At 43.1% G+C, this 19,266-nt stretch overlaps 1 protein-coding gene across 9 annotated transcripts in view; it reads left to right on the plus strand.

The window, feature by feature from the left end:
* Positions 1 to 19,266, plus strand: part of lpp (LIM domain containing preferred translocation partner in lipoma) — a 101,794-nt gene that overhangs the window by 70,641 nt on the left and 11,887 nt on the right. For all 9 annotated transcript variants that reach the window (XM_023797935.2, XM_072704492.1, XM_072704494.1 and 6 more), the window contains 2 exons: positions 11,255 to 11,354; positions 16,993 to 17,162. In XM_023797935.2, the coding sequence (XP_023653703.2) occupies positions 11,255 to 11,354; positions 16,993 to 17,162 (270 nt within the window). The remainder of the gene's footprint in view (positions 1 to 11,254; positions 11,355 to 16,992; positions 17,163 to 19,266) is intronic.

Raw genomic sequence — 19,266 nt, forward strand, 5'->3', positions numbered from 1 at the left:
TGCCCTCCAGGACCAGAACTGGGGAACCCTACCTTACAGACACCTTCAGATGATGCTGAATGCTGAGAGACACTAGCATATTACTCAGTAGATGCAAGCAAGTTGTCCTGGATTTATTATTAATATGTTTGTTTACCAACCCGGTGGTCGATCCTGTAATCGTCAAGTCAGAGATTAAAGCAGATCATTACAATTAGGACAACGTGTTTTTCCAAATTCCAAACTGAATAGGGTGATGGGGCACTGCAGGCATCATTAATTGATGTAAAGCGTAGATAAGCATTAGTTTGCTCACATCAAAGGTACTCTTCCCAGTGCTTGGGAGCCATGGCAGTTGCCTCTCTGTAGTTAGATTGAGTCTTTTTCTTTATTATTGCTGTGGCAAAAGGACATATGGAAGAAAGGTCAGAGGTCATGGAGTGTATGAGTGTACATGAATGTGCTAGGAGCGAGAAATTCCGATTAAGTTTCACCCCCCCCCCCCCCACACACTTCCTGCTCGTCTGATGTGTAGTTAAGATACAAGACTCATGATGAGAAAGTAAGTGTTTTAAATCCCAGCATAGGTAGCTCTCAGCGTGGAGTGACAAACGTGTGGCGTAGCCGCTCTTGCCCGTGCCCTGTCATGGCTTTGACTTCCCTCCGTGATGCTGTCACATAAGTTTCCCAGCAGTCCTTTGTAGCTGAAGTCTGGCTTTGCAGCCCCAGCTACCAGACGTACCCCTTTTGTTATTCAACAGGGGAATAATAATAAAAAAAACTTTAACAAGCTTGAACCGGTAAAACGGGCAATTTGAAATTAATTATAACTGGAGCCATGGAGCTTTTGAACCCCCTGACTATCGTTTTTTTTAATGCATTTTCCATCCTTGTTATAGATTTGTCTTCCTGTGCTTTTATCATGCCAAATAGGGCTGAATTGGAAGATAAAAGCCTTAGAATTAAAAAGAAAGATTAGAATGAATGCAAAATCTGCCAGTACTGCCTTTTCATTGCCACTCTAGGCTGATTAAATTGCAACATTTCAACTTGGACACAGAAGGACTAAAATGTATTTTATTTAATTAAAAGTATTATGCAAGTGAAAACAATCTACAACATTAAGTTATGACCTGATAAATTTCAGTGTGGTTTGCTGTATATGTTATCAAAGTCAGAGCTGCTTTCTAGATATCCCCTTTCTGTCTTTGATTTCTTGTTTGACTTCTGGAGTTGGTTGGTTTTAACAAACACCTGACTTGAGTCGCTAGGTGACCGGGACTCGCACCTCGATGCCTACGTGACTCGAAACGCTCATGATTCGCCGCTCCCCTGCACCGTGAGTGATGCGTTTGGTTCGGAGTGAATTTATTGGCTCCAAGTGATGCGATTACCCAGCCTCAACGGTGTTTGATCTTTTTTGCATTAAAGGATGGAGTTTTTTTTTTTTTTCGAGAAAAAAAAACAGGATTTCATGGCTGACAGTTAATTTAGCAGTTTCTGTGGATCTTGTGACGGCCCTAATCGGGGAAAGGCTTAAGCTGGATGGTGACTTCTGTTACTGTTGAGCGTGACTGACGTTTGACAGGGGATTATGCTGCGGCCTGCTCTGCCTCTACAGGAGGGTGAATCTTCCGGAAGGTCATTTGCGTTTTGATTGGGTAACATAGCACACAGGGTTGGCGGGGGGGGCTTGGGCTGTGCGTTATCAACCTCAGACTGCTCTGCTGATAAACCTTGACCTCTACAGGCCACGAGGTTTTGTGTCAACAGCTGCTGAAAACATTCTTATTTATTTCAAGCATATTTGTCTTTCAAACTGGCAAGCATGCTGTGCTTTTTTTTTCTTTATGATGATGCATTTTACTCAGGATGAACTCTGTCTACTTCGGAATCCACTAGGGTCAGGTAATGTCATATAAATGCACACAAAATGTTGCTGGTTCAACTCCCAACATGAGATTTAACCGGAGTTACCCCAGTGAAATATCCTGCTGAAATATATCCTAAAGTTGCTTTAGGAACGAAACACAAGTGTCCAGAGCAGTGCAGTAGTGATGTCTTGTTAGGTGGGTATACTGTTATACCGTATAATTAGTTATACGCACTTCTCCTCTAACTGATACACATTTCTGACGATTTTTAGGAGCAGTATATGGTAAATCTATTGTTGTTTCATAAGATAACATGAATCTTTATTGTCATTGTCACTTGAACAAGGAAATTGAAAATGGAATCGACCCAATGTAAGGCATAAGAGTAATAAAAGAGTATATTAAAAATATACAAATTGCACTGACTATATAAATTGCACTGAATATACAAATTGCACTCATGAAATATAAAAATTAACAGTTCTATTTTGAATTTAAAGCCTTTATTGCTTTGGGATAAAGACTGTTTTTTAGGCGATTTGTCCTGGTTTTCATTGCTCTGTATCTCTTGCCTGATGGCAGAGGCTGAAAGAGGCAGTGACCAGGATGTGATGAATCATGTGATCAGCTTTTTTAGAGGTGGGGATGGGCTGTGTACCTGTGCACACCCACCTCTACATCTCTGATTTAGAGGCAGATTTGTTCTGTTGGCCAGAGGCATAGGAGCCTGGGACCCTGTGCTTTGCATCAGCTGTATGCTGGATTAGGGATGCAGAGGTGTTGGGGCCAACGACACCTGGGCAGCATGGAGAGAGGCCACACAGGGGCTCCAGCCTCGGCCCTACGCTACTCGCTCACTCCTTCCATGCCACGCACCATCCTCATTAACTCTGATGCTCTTCCCTCAAGTGGATTAGAGTAAAGGAGAAAATAGCTATTTTAAAAGGTACGGCACATACAATTTAATCAAATCGGTAGCCTCAAGAAAAATAAGACTAATTTTAATTTAGGACTCCTTACATCTATATTTATCTTTACTGGAGGAATTGGAAGCTGACAATAACTGGATTGGAAAATATGTCGATAGGGCGACCTGCCTGTTGCCAACGTGCAGGCTGCCTTAATACGACACCTCTCACCTTCCTGTTCCTTTCTCGAGAAAGGCATCTCGGTAAATTCCTGGCCACAAATCATTTAAAATATCCCTGCTCCTGTGTAAATATGTCCGTTTTTAAACTCACTGATTTGTTTTACGTGTTTGGAAGGGTGTTACTGTCCCTGCTGGCCTGTTTTTACCTGGGTGTCACTGTCATGCATTAGAGAAACCAGGGGTGATTAATAAACTTAAAAACGTAAAAATCCCTGCCCATCTGTTTATAGAATCTTCTTCACATGGTCAGGTTACCCTTGATGGTGAAAAGACATGATGGGATTTCAGTGCTAAAGCAGAGCAGCTTCTCTGAAATGTCACCGCACGTAAATGGAAGAGGTGTCCATTTGTGAAATGTTCCGGTGGAAGCCGTTCATGAAGCCATCCGTATTTTTGGTGAGCCTGGGAATCTGAACGGTGACAGGAACGCGGTCTGCCGATGAAGAGGGAACGGGAAGGGGGGGGTGGAGGGGATAAATCCAGAGCACGAGCAGCAGTCTCGAAGAACTGTGTCAGACGGGTCGGTGTCTGATTACATTTTTATGACCCTGACACAGGTCTGCGCTGATTACTCTATGAAAATGAGATGCTGGATTGAGTTTGCTAATTGGGCCTAAAAAAAAATTAAAATTGAACCAATTTTGACTAAAAAGGCAAAATTTATTTCCGAGTCATGTAAATTAGAAAAATAAATAATAGGATATTTGAGAATGTTAGGTAACACACATCAAAATGTGGACTTTGTTACACGAGTAATGTTTCTGGGTCAGCCTGTAATACCCTAGTAACAGACCAAGGCCTTTAACCTCAGGTTTTCCACTTCAGATCTCTGGACACTTTTATTAATTCTTTATTAAATTGAAACTGCTTTGATAAACCTTAAATTTCTTTTCTGGTCTCATCAGCTTCCTGCTACTTTGTGTGCTGAGGACAGTTGAAGCAAAACTGGACACCAGTTATAGGCAAAATGTCATGGACATTATTACTATGATTAGGTAATACGTAAATATTTCTTATTTGTCACAGTTCAGGTGGAAGTGTCCTGAGGTTTGGATAGTTTTTTTTTTACCCATAATGCACTCTGTGGTTTCTGGGTATGAGTTACAGTGCTGGTGTCCGCTTACTGATGTGTCTGTTTTTCTCATCAGCCAGTCCCAGGTTTGAGCTCAGTCGTTTATTTATAGCGAGAGATGGAAGATCAAAAAGTGTAGCAGATACAGCATGTTGGCTGCTGACATTACTTGCATTCTCCTGTCGCAGTAACACTTACTCAGAAAAAGGGGGCTTTCTGTCCTCTGAAATAGAATGTGTTCGGCCTATTTGAAGAAGTACCACAACCATAACCATGTAAGGGCACCAGGTGGCGTAGCAGTTAAGGATACGGGCTGAAGCTTGTCCTCGGAGATCTGTTGTAGTGGCCTTGAGTCAAGTCAAGTGGGCTGTATTGTCATTCCATCCAAAAACAGGTACACGGGGGCATGAAATAACATACAACAGCATTAACTGGGGAGTGCAGTGCAATATGCAGTGCAAATGTGTAAGAGCTGTAAACCGACCTCAGCGAACACGTGACTTTGAGTGGCGAATCGTAAAGCAGCCGGCCGCTTGGCCGAGTGTCACACGGTGCGGCAAAGATGGTGGCTGCTACTGCCTCTCGCGGAGAGCAGATGGAAATCAGGGCTGGGAAGAAAAACCACGTGTCCCCTCCAGTGGAAGGTCAAGCTGGAGCTGTGGTCGACTGGAGTGGGGCAGGGTGCCAGGGTTCGGGTTCACCATGACGAAAGTGGAGATGTGACCATGAATGACACGGCTTGAGAAGACTGTATCTCGTCTAGGGTAAAAGTGAAGTTTGCACTTAATTACACGTGTGCACTTCTGCTGGGGCATTTACTGCAGCCGTTGACCCACAGATATGCAATCTGTTGATGGTGACCCTGTTTTTGAGTTTCACTTCGTACCGTAGGCTTTTTCTCCTTTGTCTCATTTGGTGTAGACGAATCGCAAGATGGCCAATTTGCGCGTTTGTTTACAATAACCTGTCGATTTTGAATGGATCTGTCCGCGTAGCTGGAACGCGATTAAAATCGTCACAGCCCACAGGGCTGATGAGTGTCGATAGGCTGCCGATTCAGCTCTGAGGCCAGTTTCTCGGCCGGAATTATTATAAATGAAGTCAGGAGTGAATTGGTAATTTCACGCTGCCTGTTTTTGTTTGTCTTCATCCTTATGATGGTAATGATAATAATTAAGACTGTGGTTTGTTCTTTAGATTTATGGACGTCTGTCCACGGAGCGTCGCTGTGAATTTTCATTGTTTCCGCCAGTCTAGCCCTCAGGGAGCCTGGAGGGTTTTTCTGTGGTAATTTCAACTTCCACATAGAACTATAAAGTAAAACAATAAACATGGAAAACATATACCACCAAAATATATGAGTTTATACTTTTATTAAGTATAAAAAAAGTCAGTCCTTACCCATTTCTGTTTTATTTAGCTGTGTCTGGAAGCTAAGTGAGCTTCTTTTTGCTCAAGAAGAACTTTTTAAAATACATGCAAATATTTTGACACAGAGGGTCCTAGACCATAAAAAAAGTGATTTTATTAAATTTAAATAGTGAAAACTAGCTGATTGCACATAGGTAAATTAATCTTTGACAGGTCCTTGTGAGACTTGCTGAATGCTGTTCAGTTGCTGCCACCTCCACGTTTCTGGGGAGATGTATTTTATCTGAAGATAATCGATGTCCATGTTCAACCAGCATGAAATGAAAAGATGTTTCTGAAGTCTGCAAAATATTTTTTACATATATCGCTTTTTGTTGTATTGATTAAAAATGCAAACACTCTAGGCCCTGAGATTGTTATCTTCTGTCTCACGCAGCAGATTTGCAGATGGCATCGAAGGTTTGATTCGTACCGCAAGTTGTCGCGTGTGGAGTTTGTACGGTTTCCGAAAATGTGTGTGTAGGTGTGCTCCAGGTCTGCCGCATTCCTCTTGGTCATCCTATGCTGCTGTGCTATTCCGGCCAGGCTAGCTTCCACATTCCCGCTGCACACACTTGCGCTAGGCCTTTCATCTCCTTGTACCCAGGGTAGATGAGCTGTCATTAAAAGCAGACTAAGGCCTGCTTTGTGCTTCTGCGGACCTGGCCACGCCTTGATCCTGAATGTTCATTATTGCCTTGGCGTGCCAGGCGCCCATATACTTTGACACCAGACCCCAGGTAACGCTGTAGAGCAGAGCTGCTCTTAGTCACTGTTACGAAGTATGGTATGGATGTTACATTAAAAATGAGTTTTACTGAAACTAGTCACACATTATGTACTTGGAGTACGCAAAGCAGGGTCATTATCGTTAACATTTTCTAAACTGAAATAAAATAAGATCGGAAAATAAATATTGCTTCTGAAAGTAACTGCAATGAAATAGTTAAACGTCAAACACTTTTCATTACTGTTTGTAGATACTATGTAGGTAAAATTATGAATTGTTTATCTTTGGGATTTTTTCGTGCATGTATTGTACCATGGAAATAGCGAATGGTACTACTAGCTAACTAAATTCTACAACTTTATTTTATTAACTAAATTACTAAAGCTTAAACTGAGACTAAAATATATGAAGACTAAATCGATATACTTCTACAAAATAAAAACTACGAAAACCACACCGAAAACTAATTAAAGCTAAACTGGATATCAAATGAAAATTGAAAATAATATAAAAACTAAATAAAAAAAATCAAAACTATACCACTGATACAAGGACATAGATAGGAATATGGCATTGCAGTTACAAGCGCATTTTATTTCAGTTTGCAGCCATCTGGGAATTTTTATAATCCTTCAGTGAGGAATCGTATAAATTCTGGAATTTCCGGACTTCCTCAGCCAACCATTCTTCGAATCCATTAGCTATGTTTGTTTTCAGTCTGATCAGACAGGTTACAAAAGGTGTTTGTATATAATCTTTAGTCCGATCTCCTTTATGTATTTCTGGTACTTTTCGTCTGGCCAATGAACCATCGATGTGTGTTTGTGTCACTGAACAGACCGTTGTCTTTGTTACAATTTTTGAGTGGTCATCACCCGACTGTGGTGATGAAAATGACATTGGGGGGGGGGGGGATGATATATATATATGGGGTTCTTTAGGGAGGTCGAAGTAGGATTTAGGCCTTTTGCCCGGATGACATTTAAACCCCATCTTATTCTGCATGCATCTCCAGATTTCATCCTCTGTATTCTTGATCCACTAATATACACTGAGAATGTGACACAGCTTGAAGTTAAAGGTAAAACTGCAAGTGAAATATAGACTTTTCTCTTATGTGCTATTTGTGACCTGACCCCTGCTGGTCAGGGCTGGACATGACAGCTTTTGAAGCTCCAGCCCCCTCCCCGTGTGCTCGCCTGCCCCTGTCTAGGAGCGGTGGCGCTCACGTTGCTCTGACCACATCCTGCCAGCAGTTTGCAGAATTGCACGGAAGCCTCCCTGTCACCCAGCCCGTGACAGACACACACATGCGCAGGCAGGCAGGCAGGCACACATGTGCACACACACAGCTTGTGGATAAACGCGCGTGAGGCAGCGGATGGCAGAACCGGCAGGCTGCGACGGCGGCGGCTTGGAGCGCGGCTCCCCGCAGAGGTGACAAAACACCACCACGGTGTCTGGACAGGAGAGAACTCCCAGGGTTCCCTCCAGATTTATGGCCGCTTTCCCCCCGATTGTTTGGTTAAGGGATGAAGAAAAGCATACGCCACCGTTGGCTGGGGAAGCCAGATTATACAGGAAGCGGCCGTCCCTGCATTACGCGGGGGAAGAGAATCGTCTACCAGACCTGTTAAGGCACAAATGAGTGTGAATCTAAATCAGCCTCGCCACATTCGGTTAAATATATACACTCAGTGAGGGGAGGGGGCTAGGGGTGTGTCCTCTCTGCACGGAAGGCGTTTGCAGGCGGTCATGTGTTCTCCATCGCGCTGCTTGCTGTGCTCAAACGGCCTGCTGGGTCGCACAGCCAGCGGCTTCGTGCTATAAGGTTGCTGATGGCCCTCCACCCACCCCCAGCGAAGCACTTAAGACTTTGACGTATCTCTGTTGTGGGTGGATGAATTGATGGGGGGGGGGGCAGTTTCTCTAACCTGACCTAGTTTTCTCCCTCTCTCTCTCACACACACACACACACACACACACACACACACACACAGAGTGACTGCAGATTTCCTTTGTGTTTATCTTTTGAAGTTTTAGTTGTGTCTCCTTTGGAGAAACCACATCTTGAGCTCCCCCCCCCCCCCCCCTTCAGGACGAAGATGAGGCTTAAGGAGTAAAAGTGTGAACAGGAAACCAATAATCCATCCATCTGTTTTACCCTAACCGCTAACCCAGGATGGGATTGTGGTGACTCTGGAGTCTATTCTAGGAAAGGCAGGGCGCGAGGCAGAGGGGGACACCCTGGACTGGATGTCAGCCTACGGCAGGCTACACCAAAGGCGACTTAAAGACACCAATTTAGCTAACTGCATGTTTTTGGATTGTGGGAGGGAACCAGACTCAAATGAAAGTTATAAAAAAGAAAAAGCAATATTCATTCTTCTTTTTTTTTTTTTATATCACATTTTCACAAGATTCAGGCTCATGAAAACCACAGGAAACTGAACTTCGAGCCCCACTTTTTAGCATCGCGCCTCAGCAACAGCCTATACACACATCTCAGTGCCTCCCCCTGGTCTAACTGGGAATCGTCTGTGAGCCAGCGATGCATTTATGTGTTGTTTTATGTCTGGTGTCTAGCCAGCTGATCGTGAAGCAGAGAGATACGTACTGCAGCTTGGCCAGTAGTTGAAGATATTTTAGAATATGCAGCTTAGCATGTGTAGAAGATACACATGCAGTTGTGCACGTTTTAAAGTACTGTGGTACATCCAGGGTTCTGACTGACCAAAAGAAGAGGATGTTTCCTCTGTGTGTGCTGGTTTATATAACTGTAAATTCCAGGAATAAAATCTTTCTTTTTTAATCTCTTGCACATGGGGGCAGAGCTAGGCTTCTTTGGAAAAGATTTTTCTGGAAAAAGCCGGTACAGAAGCTGCCTGTGTCTCATGACCATCTCATGACAGAAGCGCAGCGGTTCTTGGCGTGTCCTTGGAGGGGCAGCCAGGCAGAGGTGTCACACAGATAATCGGAAGGTCTTCTCAGGGATAGTGATGTCATAGACACATTCCTGCTCTGCGTAAAGGGCATTGGGTGGGGCTGTTCCTTTAATAGGCCTTGTGAAATAGGAACAATATCACACAGGACTGAGGCTTCTGATGCATTATGCCAACCTCTCGCTCCGTTAATATAGGTATGCTCTTTGAGTTCATTCATGTCTGTATTTCACAAGTTACAGTGCACCCAGAACATCCCAGGTGACGTTCATTAGAATCGTAGTTCCAGTTCCGAAAAAGATCCATTTCAGAGGAAGAATTCCCAGGAGTTTTTACACATGAAAACCTTGTTTTCAGCATTTGTTCAATCTACGTGTAACTCTGAGGTAGCGGACTTGTAACCAAACAGCAGTAATTCTGAATTATGCAATGTCTGCAGGTGCAGTTATACCAAAAAGTACAGCCAAAAAGTACAGAGTCTTGGCCAGCAGTGCGGCACACAGTCCCTCGTCCAGTGATGCAGTAGTGCGATTACATACTCGCCGAGTCCTCCTGTCCAGTGACGCAGTAGTGCAGTAACATAATCACTGAGTCCCCCTGCTCCAGGGATCCAGTAGTGCAGTAACATACTCACCGAGTCCCCCTGTCCAGGGATCCAGTAGTGCAGTAACATACTCACTGAGTCCCCCTGCTCCAGGGATCCAGTAGTGCAGTAACATACTCACTGAGTCCCCCTGCTCCAGGGATCCAATAGTGCAGTAACATACTCACCAAACCCCCCTGTCCAGGGATGCAGTAGTGCAGTAACATACTCACCAAACCCCCCTGTCCAGGGATGCAGTAGCGCAGTAACATACTCACCAAGTCTCCCTGTCCAGACATCTGGTAGTGCAGTAACATACTTGCCGAGTCCTCCTTTCCGGGGGTGCAGTAGCACAGAAACGTACTTGCTAACTCCTCGTCTTTCGACATAGTAGAGAAGTAACATACTCGCTGACTTTCCCTGTCCGGGGATGCAGTATATAATTAACATACTCACTGACTCCCCCTGTCTGAGGATGCAGTAGCGCAGTAACATACTCACTGACTCCCCCTGTCTGAGGATGCAGTAGCGCAGTAACATACTCACTGACTCCCCCTGTCTGAGGATGCAGTAGCGCAGTAACATACTCACTGACTCCCCCTGTCCGGGGATGCAGTAGCGCAGTAACATAACCGCTGACTCCCCCTGTTCAGGGATACAATCGTGCAATAACATACTTGCCGATTCCCCCTGTCTGGGGATACAGTGGCACAGTAACATACTTGCCGATTTCCCCATCCCTCAAAAGGAAATGAATTGTTAATTGTGGGCCATTATTTCTGCCAGCATGTAAATTCTTATTACCTGCCTCTATTTGTTATAATGTATTAGGTGGAATGCAAGCCAGACAATCACTTAATGCAGTTCATTAAAATAACCTTGAAGTAAATGACAATCGAAGCGTTCATTTGGCACACTTAAATTATATAGTGTGATTTAAGGCGTTCTTAATATTTTAATAAGGTTCATATTTTACAACAGTGTCAGTCCACTGAATGTTAAAGTATCATAGGTGAACTTGAGGTAAAAGTGTACTGTATTTATGAGATATATATATATATATATATTTACTTCCCATATCTGTAGTGTAAGATAACATTACATTTAGATTATATTGCATTTCTGATTTTACAATCAAAGGTACGAAAATGATCCTTAAATATTCTCAGGGGATATGATGATCTGTAAACACTGGTCTGGGCTGCATTTGCAGTGACATATCAAATTGGCCCGAATTCCTCTACTCATCTATTTGGTGATAAACGGCAATGTCAGTAAATCAGCCGCCTTACTGTTCCCTTACTTGCCGAGACTTTACTGCTTTTCTCAGGCCTGGATATCTGCATTTCTAAAACTCAAACAGCCTCAGCTATCGTGCTCCCAGAGTTTAAAAGTTAACCGGCTCCTCTGCTCTCTCATCCAGCCACTTGCCAAAGGCTCTGCCAAGCAGATATGCCTTAACGATGAATTTGGTTACGCTGGCATTGATGTGCTGTCACGTGTCTGCTTTCCAGGGTCCCGCCCCCATGACCAGCCGGCCCGAGGAGGAGCTGGACCGTCTGACCAAGCGGATGCTGTACGACATGGAGCACCCCCCGTCCGAGGAATACTTCGGTAAGACGGCGGAGAAACCCTCACACCCTCTGCTTCTTCGTCTTTCCTGGAGCAGGTGTCCATCTCAAGGTTTATGAAAAATGTTTTTAAACTAATATCGGACTTGTTCCAGTGTGGGATGTGGAACAGAAGATCGAAAGGTGTGTGTGTGTGTGTGTGTGTGTGTGTGTGTGTGTGTGTGTGTGTGTGTGTGTGTGTGTGTGTGTGTGTGTGTGTGTGTGTGTGTGTGTGTGCGTGTGTGTGTGTGTGTGTGCGTGTGCGTGGGTCAGGGGTGAAGAATCTGAGTGGGCTGCTGGCAGATTCCCCCCCTCTGTATTCGCCCTGTGAGTCATGAGTTCTGGCCTAGATAACATCCTGCGTATTGGAGGACCATGGCTGAAGTAGAGAGTCCCTCATTAAATCTGTTAATTTGTAGAAATGTGTGATCTGTGTGGAAAGATAAATATGTACTTGCCGTTAAAATGTATCCTCCTCTGATGGTAAAGTTCAGGTTTGCTAAAGTAAACAAGTATAAAACAAGAACAAAATGCAACACAATAGTTAAGTACACATGCAAATAAAGAACAAATGTTATACTTGCACCTGTGCAATTTATGTATATAAAATCATACACTGATATAAAGCCTGACAAACATATGCTTTTATCCACCAGAAATATCCATTCATACCTCTTTCAGGTCCAGAGACTACAAACCCAGACCAAGATTTTGTTTCAACCAAGCAGTTGAGTCCTCTGTGACTGTGACTCTTTATACTCAAATACATCAACAAAATCTCGGCCTGAAATCTCCACCTCTGCTCTTTAGCTTCAGCTGTTCATACATCTGCACGTCTGTCAGAATGGTTCCGTGTGAGTAGTTCTCTTGTTGGGGGCATCCTGTGTCTTATAAGTACAGCTTTAACAGCATGTTACTATAATCCAGGGATTTTTAACCTTAAAGTAGGGGCCTACAAATGAAAACAGATTTTAGTGCTGGAGGACCCTTACTTGGAATGTGTGTTCACATTAGTGACTAGGAGGTACATTTAATAGTGATTTCTCTGAGGGTGTCTTCACTCTGACTGGGATACTATTGCCATTTTTTCAGTTTACAAAGCAAATCTCTGACTCCCTGCACGTGCTCTGTAGAGCCCATATTACCTAGTAGGACTCCTTCCACTCAAGTGCCCAGAGCCCCTTGACAGTATGACTGTTGCAGTGAGCTAGTCGTCTTCCTGTATGGTTAACAAATCTGCCCATTTTACTTTGACCTCTCATTAACATAACGGTCAGCAGCAGACCTGTATTCAGAACCATAAACGCTGCAGTGCATCTTCACTGGGTTGCGGAGCATGTGGATAAAAACAAATGAAAACAAACTTGTATTGCTGGATTTATTTGTTTTCTAATGATGAGAAGCCCACCCCCTTGGTCTGCAAATGCCATCCCACCGTGTTCGGAAAATTTTATTGAACCGTTCTGTACAGACCCCCCACTGCAGTCTGTACAGTGGTGGGCACTGTACAGTACTCTGTGACAGTACACTGTGACTCTTTATGCTCAGCTGGTTGGTTGAAACAAAATCTTGGTCTGGACTTACTGAACCTGAATTATCCACCTCTGTGCATCTACATATTATTAAATACACATACTCAGTATATTATAAAAAGACCTGGGACCATTGCCATCATGGCCTCCAGTTGTTCCAGTTAGATTCCTCCCGATCAGTCTGTTTTGCATAGGGAGGGTCCTCTTTTCAAAGTGTGTCTGGAAACAGGTGTGGCCTTTGGAGAAGTACAAACCCCAGAGAGGACAACAAACTTTTCTCTGCTGCCCACGTTCCCCTTCTGAAATCCCCACATGGTCACAAAGAACTCCAAACCACAGTCATCCCAACATCTCCATTGTGATGGCTGTGGACACGTGTCAGAAGAGAGTAGGGGGGAACCAACACCAAGGTCCCTCACCTCTGGCTTACGTGCTGCAAGCGAGGCATCTCTCTCTGTTCCTTCGGTGGCAAACATTGCTTTGTTGTAATGGCTTAAGAGTTAACGCTAGTTTGATACACTTTGCTTGCTGGTCTAATTCATTTTTCTTTATCTGTTTTTTTTTTTGTTCTTAATTGATCCAGCTTAAATTTGTGCTTCTTAGAAGTCTCATTACTAGTTTGCACCCAGTGCACACCGACAAGACTCTTTGTTGATTCATCTGTTTACAAAGGTTCTCTTTGAAATTTAATTAAGACTCTTTCTGTTTCTCTCATACTTAATTCTGTTAAACTTAGATTTTCTAGTTCCTTGTTTTATTCTTTTTTTGTTGTTGTTTCTAAATGGCACTGCTTTTCCTAGGAAGTGTGTTTTGGTTACAACCTTAAATGGTTTTGTTATTAATAGTTCCCAGAATCTGAACACTAGATGGAGGGCCTTGTGAATTGAGGGTAAGAGGTTGTTTAGAAACCTGACAGTGATTCTGGTGTGGCCTTTATCGTTGTTAGTAATGGGTAGTGTAGTAATGCAGAGTAGCCCCTTGCGCTGCAGGAAATGGCTGACTCATTAGACGGCATTTGTCCTCTCCCTGATAGCGTGCACACTTCTACAGACTCATGATTGCACCCAACTGATCTTGCACCCTGGCTTCAAAATTAGGGCGTCGTCAGATTTTAATCAGTTGGATTGCTGAGTGCGGTCACATCACAGGCTCAGAGATGTCACGTTGACCTTTTAATGGCATCCTTAGTATTGCTTTAAAGTAGTCCGTGTGCAGCAGGTCAAAAGACTGCAATTTAGTTACGTCAGTGCTTCATATTCAATTGCTTCCTCTGGAAGTCAGGAGTCCATCTGGAGAGATTTGCGAGATTTTTTATTATAATACATGAATTGAATTGAATTGGTCCTTTATATTGTGTATTCCATACAGGGAAGATTCATTAAGTCAGATTGTGATGGCAGATGTTTCTGGTGATTATGAGCAGACATGGTAGGTTGTGCTGTGTAGGTGTATCTATTTCTAGGGCAGTGGGTACAGGTCATGAAGCTAAAAACCAGGCCACACTGGACCAGATTCATAAATCTTACTTTGTCATGTTCTGAAATTCCCTTCATTTAGCTTACTGTATTGCTCTCTACTATGTTTAATAGATGTATTCATTTAGAGATTGTTTAAACTCAATAGAATATAATGGAGACAAACATGAGTGTATGATCTATAATCAATGATCTAAAAATAGTAAAGACTGTAAAATTAAGTTCAGCTTCCTAGGACACATTGCTTGTCATCCTGGTTCAACAAGAATGATAAGTTAGTGCTAGATATTTATCCTCTCATGTTAGGTACAAGTGCCCTCAAAATGTATATGAAATCTAGGTGAGGAATATATGAAGGGTTATCAAACTGAGATGAAAACAGCTTCCTGGGATTAAGGGCAAGCAGAAGAGCCAACGTAGCTAAATAAAGATGATATGGCTGGCAGTTGGCGCTTGCTCAGTGCACCATAGCCTATACTACACAGAAATAAAGGAAGCTCTGCAAGCTCGATGTGCATTAATGGGATTTCCGTTGGGCAGTTTTGAGCATTGTCCTAGATACTCGGTTCAATGGCTGAATACATTTGCATAGTGTTTGGTAGCCTTGAGCGAGCTCTCAATGGTTTTGGTTCTGGGTTTCCTCTTGCTTGGAAATGTCACGACAAGTGAAGTACAAGCCATTGAAGTGGCATGACCTCGGACTGGGTCATGCCTGGCTGCTGTGTTTGCTTGTAGTCTTCACTGAACGCAGCCGGTTGTCATTATACGGGATGAGTCTCTTAGCTCTGCCGTCGGGCCCAGTTCACAAATGAGCCATGTCTCAGCTCCATGTTGTGTTTTGGCTTTTTACTACTCTTAATTCTGTTGCACTAGATACATTGACCTTACTCGTAAAAAACTGTGAAGGAACTAAAAGATTGTGTTATTTAAAAAAAAAAAAACAAAATGTACTATAAAAGAAAACTCCTTAAAACAATAATAAAACTTGCATTAGAATCCCCTGAAAGCCTTATTAAATTATTCTTGTCTGGAAGATTTAGTAACAAATTCTCTCCATTCGTATGTCTGGATTCTCTCGGAAGCAGCTCAGCAGCCTCGCTTAAGGTGTAATTTTATGCTGCAGGTAATGTAAAAACAGCTGAATTAACCAGGTTGGTTACCGTGACTTACTGTCTATAAAAGACAGGATACCTTGAGTCGCGCGCCGGCTGGCAAGCAGTAATGCGAGCCCAGTCCAGCTCGGTTCAGTGCACACAATGCCTGGGTTGGGCCTGTCTGCTTCAGAGTTTCCATGTGCTTTCTAAGAGTCATCGATTCAAGCCTGAAACCGGTGACACGGACCATAAGTTTCCAGATTGCTGCTGATAGTGATCAGATCGCTAATGCAGACAGCACATAAATACATCCTTTTCCCAGTCACCTGTCACTTTACTGTCTGTGTTTTTTTTTGTTTGTTTTTTTGGGTTAACTGTGTTTAAAACTGGCCATTCGAATGGAACATTTGTACAATTTGGATCAGATTAATTCAATATTATTGACTGTAAACGTTCTGTTAGGTTTGTCATTGTGTCCAGCATTCTTCATGTAACTGAGCCATGCTCTCTTAATTAAATGTGCTGAACTGTACACTTTATTTGAAGAACATCTGGACCTGCATGTCGCCCTGATCAAAGATTTGCTGGCCTTTTTCGGTGTTCTTGTGATCTTTATGGAAAAGGTCATTTCAGATTAACGTGTTATATTATTATCTCTGCAAATTTGGTTGTGATATATCCCAGGTTGTTTTTTCTGTAATACTGATACCCATATTTTTACACCAATGACGTGACAGGGCTGATGGATCATTACTGCCAAATGATATCGGCATGAAACTTCAGAGTAACTTGTAGCTCGTGCAGATGGAGCGCTTCCTTGTGTTCCGTTTAATTGCAAAAGACTGTAAAACATCGTTCAGCATCAAAATGATTCTCAGACCTCTGTGCAGTTTGTTGCATAATTTTCTCCCGCGTGCGCTGGAACCGCGGAACGGAACGCTCTCGATTCTGAAACACCTCGTTCGTCAGTGAAACTTGCTTAAATTATTGGGGAGGGAAAACAGAAGAATAAAATCACTCAGCTAAACTTAAATTAATTCTTAATATCTGAAGGTTTTTTTTTTGCCAGATTCTATCAGCCTGAAGAATTACAAAGAGAGAACGCTCAGAGATATCTCTAAAGTCCCATTATTTCCAGATACCGCTAATTAAATTGTGAGTGTCATTAATTGAGTTGACGATATCTTTCATTGAGCTGAAGACATCTTAAACTCAATTAAAGATATCTTCAACTCAATTAAAGACAACTACATAACACTCTGTTATGTTCTCCTTCTTCAGTGCCGTTAGCCCGTTACGCCAAAGAAACTGTCCCGGTTGCTGACCGTTTTGACTTGGCTGCTTCCATGTGTATACATGCAATAAATGTAAATTGGTTTAAATTTGAATAAACTACTAATGAAATTGTATTTGGTTGGTGCAGTTGAATTTGTATGCCTGTATATTGCTGGTGTTCAACGTCGTGTCTTTGGGAGGAGATGAACCAGTGCTGTGGGTGCTTGGCCATCCGTGCCCTCTGACCCTGTGCCCTTTGCCCACAGGACGCTGTGCCAGCTGTGGCGAGAATGTGGTGGGCGAGGGCACCGGTTGCACCGCCATGGACCAGGTGTTCCACGTGGACTGCTTCGTCTGCATGACCTGTGGCACCAAGCTTCGCGGAAGGCCCTTCTATGCTATGGAGAAAAAGGCCTACTGCGAGCCCTGTTACATTGTGAGTATCCAGGCCGTCCCATTTGTCACAATGCTTGATTGTGAGTACTTAGTCAGTCCCATTTGTCACAATGCTTGATTATGAGTACTTAGTCAGTCCCATTTGTCACAATGCTTGATTATGAGTACTTAGTCAGTCCCATTTGTCACAATGCTTGATTATGAGTACTTAGTCAGTCCCATTTGTCACAATGCTTGATTATGAGTACTTAGTCAGTCCCATTTGTCACAATGCTTGATTATGAGTACTTAGTCAGTCCCATTTGTCACAATGCTTGATTATGAGTACTTAGTCTGTCCCATTTGTCACAATGCTTGATTATGAGTACTTAGTCTGTCCCATTTGTCACAATGCTTGATTATGAGTACTTAGTCAGTCCCATTTGTCACAATGCTTGATTATGAGTACTTAGTCTGTCCCATTTGTCACAATGCTTGATTATGAGTACTTAGTCTGTCCCATTTGTCACAATGCTTGATTATGAGTACTTAGTCAGTCCCATTTGTCACAATGCTTGATTATGAGTACTTAGTCTGTCCCATTTGTCACAATGCTTGATTATGAGTACTTAGTCTGTCCCATTTGTAACACTGATATACTCTCAGCACTGTAGTCTACCAAATGACAAAATTCAAGGCCAAAATACAATTGTCATGTAGAGGATTATGATGAACAAAGCCAGCCAGTTCTGTCAGCTAATGCAGTTCATCATATACTCTGGAGGTTTAACACAGACTGTCTCATGGGGTTAATTTGTGAGGTTTTTTTTTGTACATATAATTTGACTGAATTTGAAAGGTTGCCACATTTATGAGATTTGCATCCCAGGCATTTTCGTATTTCTTCCTCCAGAAAGTCTTGGTCCTTCCCATGGTTGCATTTTACCGCAGACACAAAGCCGCCCCCCCCTCGAACTCCGCTGTCCCTCGCACTGGCCGGCCCCCGAGGCATTCCCAGTGCTGCCAGCAGATGTGCACTTGCAGGACCCTGACGCTGGTATCGCGTTTCCATGGTGCGAGTGGGATTCAGCTGGCCGATAGGCAAACCTGTGGGGAGGCAGATCAGATAAGCACCCAAGAAACAGACGCGTCTCCCTTGAGATGTCAAAGGCAGCATTCAAATCAAACTCAATTCCAAGATAGGATTACTTCCCTTTGTAGATCTGAAACCGAATAATGGTCTTCCCCGCTGCCTCTTCCTTTTTCGTAGCTAGATGCTTCTTTTGGAAATTTTATCATTGCTTCAAGCTACAGATCTCATCGAAAACAGGAAATTTGAGTGCCGCGGTGAAATCGTCGTTTCTGAGAGTTCACGAGATGAAAGTTTTCGTAATCTTGTGGCACTTCTATTTACTGTAACTACAGGTTACACAACTTCACTGGAATGGAAGTGCTGAGGATGCTGGCTACGCGTTGCCGTGCCGAGCGGGGATGTTTCTTTGTGATCATTTGGGGTATTTAAATCAAGCAGGGCAATATGGCGGCCTGGCAGTTAGTAGAGTTATGCTGCTTGCAGTAGTTCAGCCCCGGTTCTCTGCCCGCAGGGTATGCAGCTGATTCAGTGCCACCCTAAGGTTAACAGTGGTACTCTGTTAGCGCTCTTAGCCAAGCACACCCTGTTTATGCCTGCAGTAAATGTCCATGCGCCTCCACATCCTTCACTTCCGCAGTGATAAATCCAGTATTTTTTCCACTACAGTTGCTATTAAATTTGAAGGCCCACTTCTCCAAGGTATTTGTTTTTCTTCTTTTTTTTCAGCTGAATAGGAAAGGAGAAGTTGTAGGTTAGTGTAGTGGTGTAAAATTACCCCCAGACTTTCAGGGAAGTAACTGTCCCTCTTGTGGTACAGGACGTGTCGATTTGGGGCAGCTGTCAGGACAGGTGTATCCTGTGTGGTCCTCTTAGTGAAGCTGTAATAGGGGACACTGCCATGCAGTAGGCTTATGCTTTTCTGCTTGGGATACATCATTGCTGTTATTTACTTTGTACATGTTGCTGTTGCATGAAGTAACGGTATTCAGGCTACGTATTTACATTTTAGTAATATTTCTGACACTTTTATCCAAAGCAACATATAGTATATGGAAGGGTTACAATTTATGTG

This window comes from Paramormyrops kingsleyae, chromosome 21, assembly GCF_048594095.1.
Source record: "Paramormyrops kingsleyae isolate MSU_618 chromosome 21, PKINGS_0.4, whole genome shotgun sequence".
Taxonomy (NCBI): domain Eukaryota; kingdom Metazoa; phylum Chordata; class Actinopteri; order Osteoglossiformes; family Mormyridae; genus Paramormyrops; species Paramormyrops kingsleyae.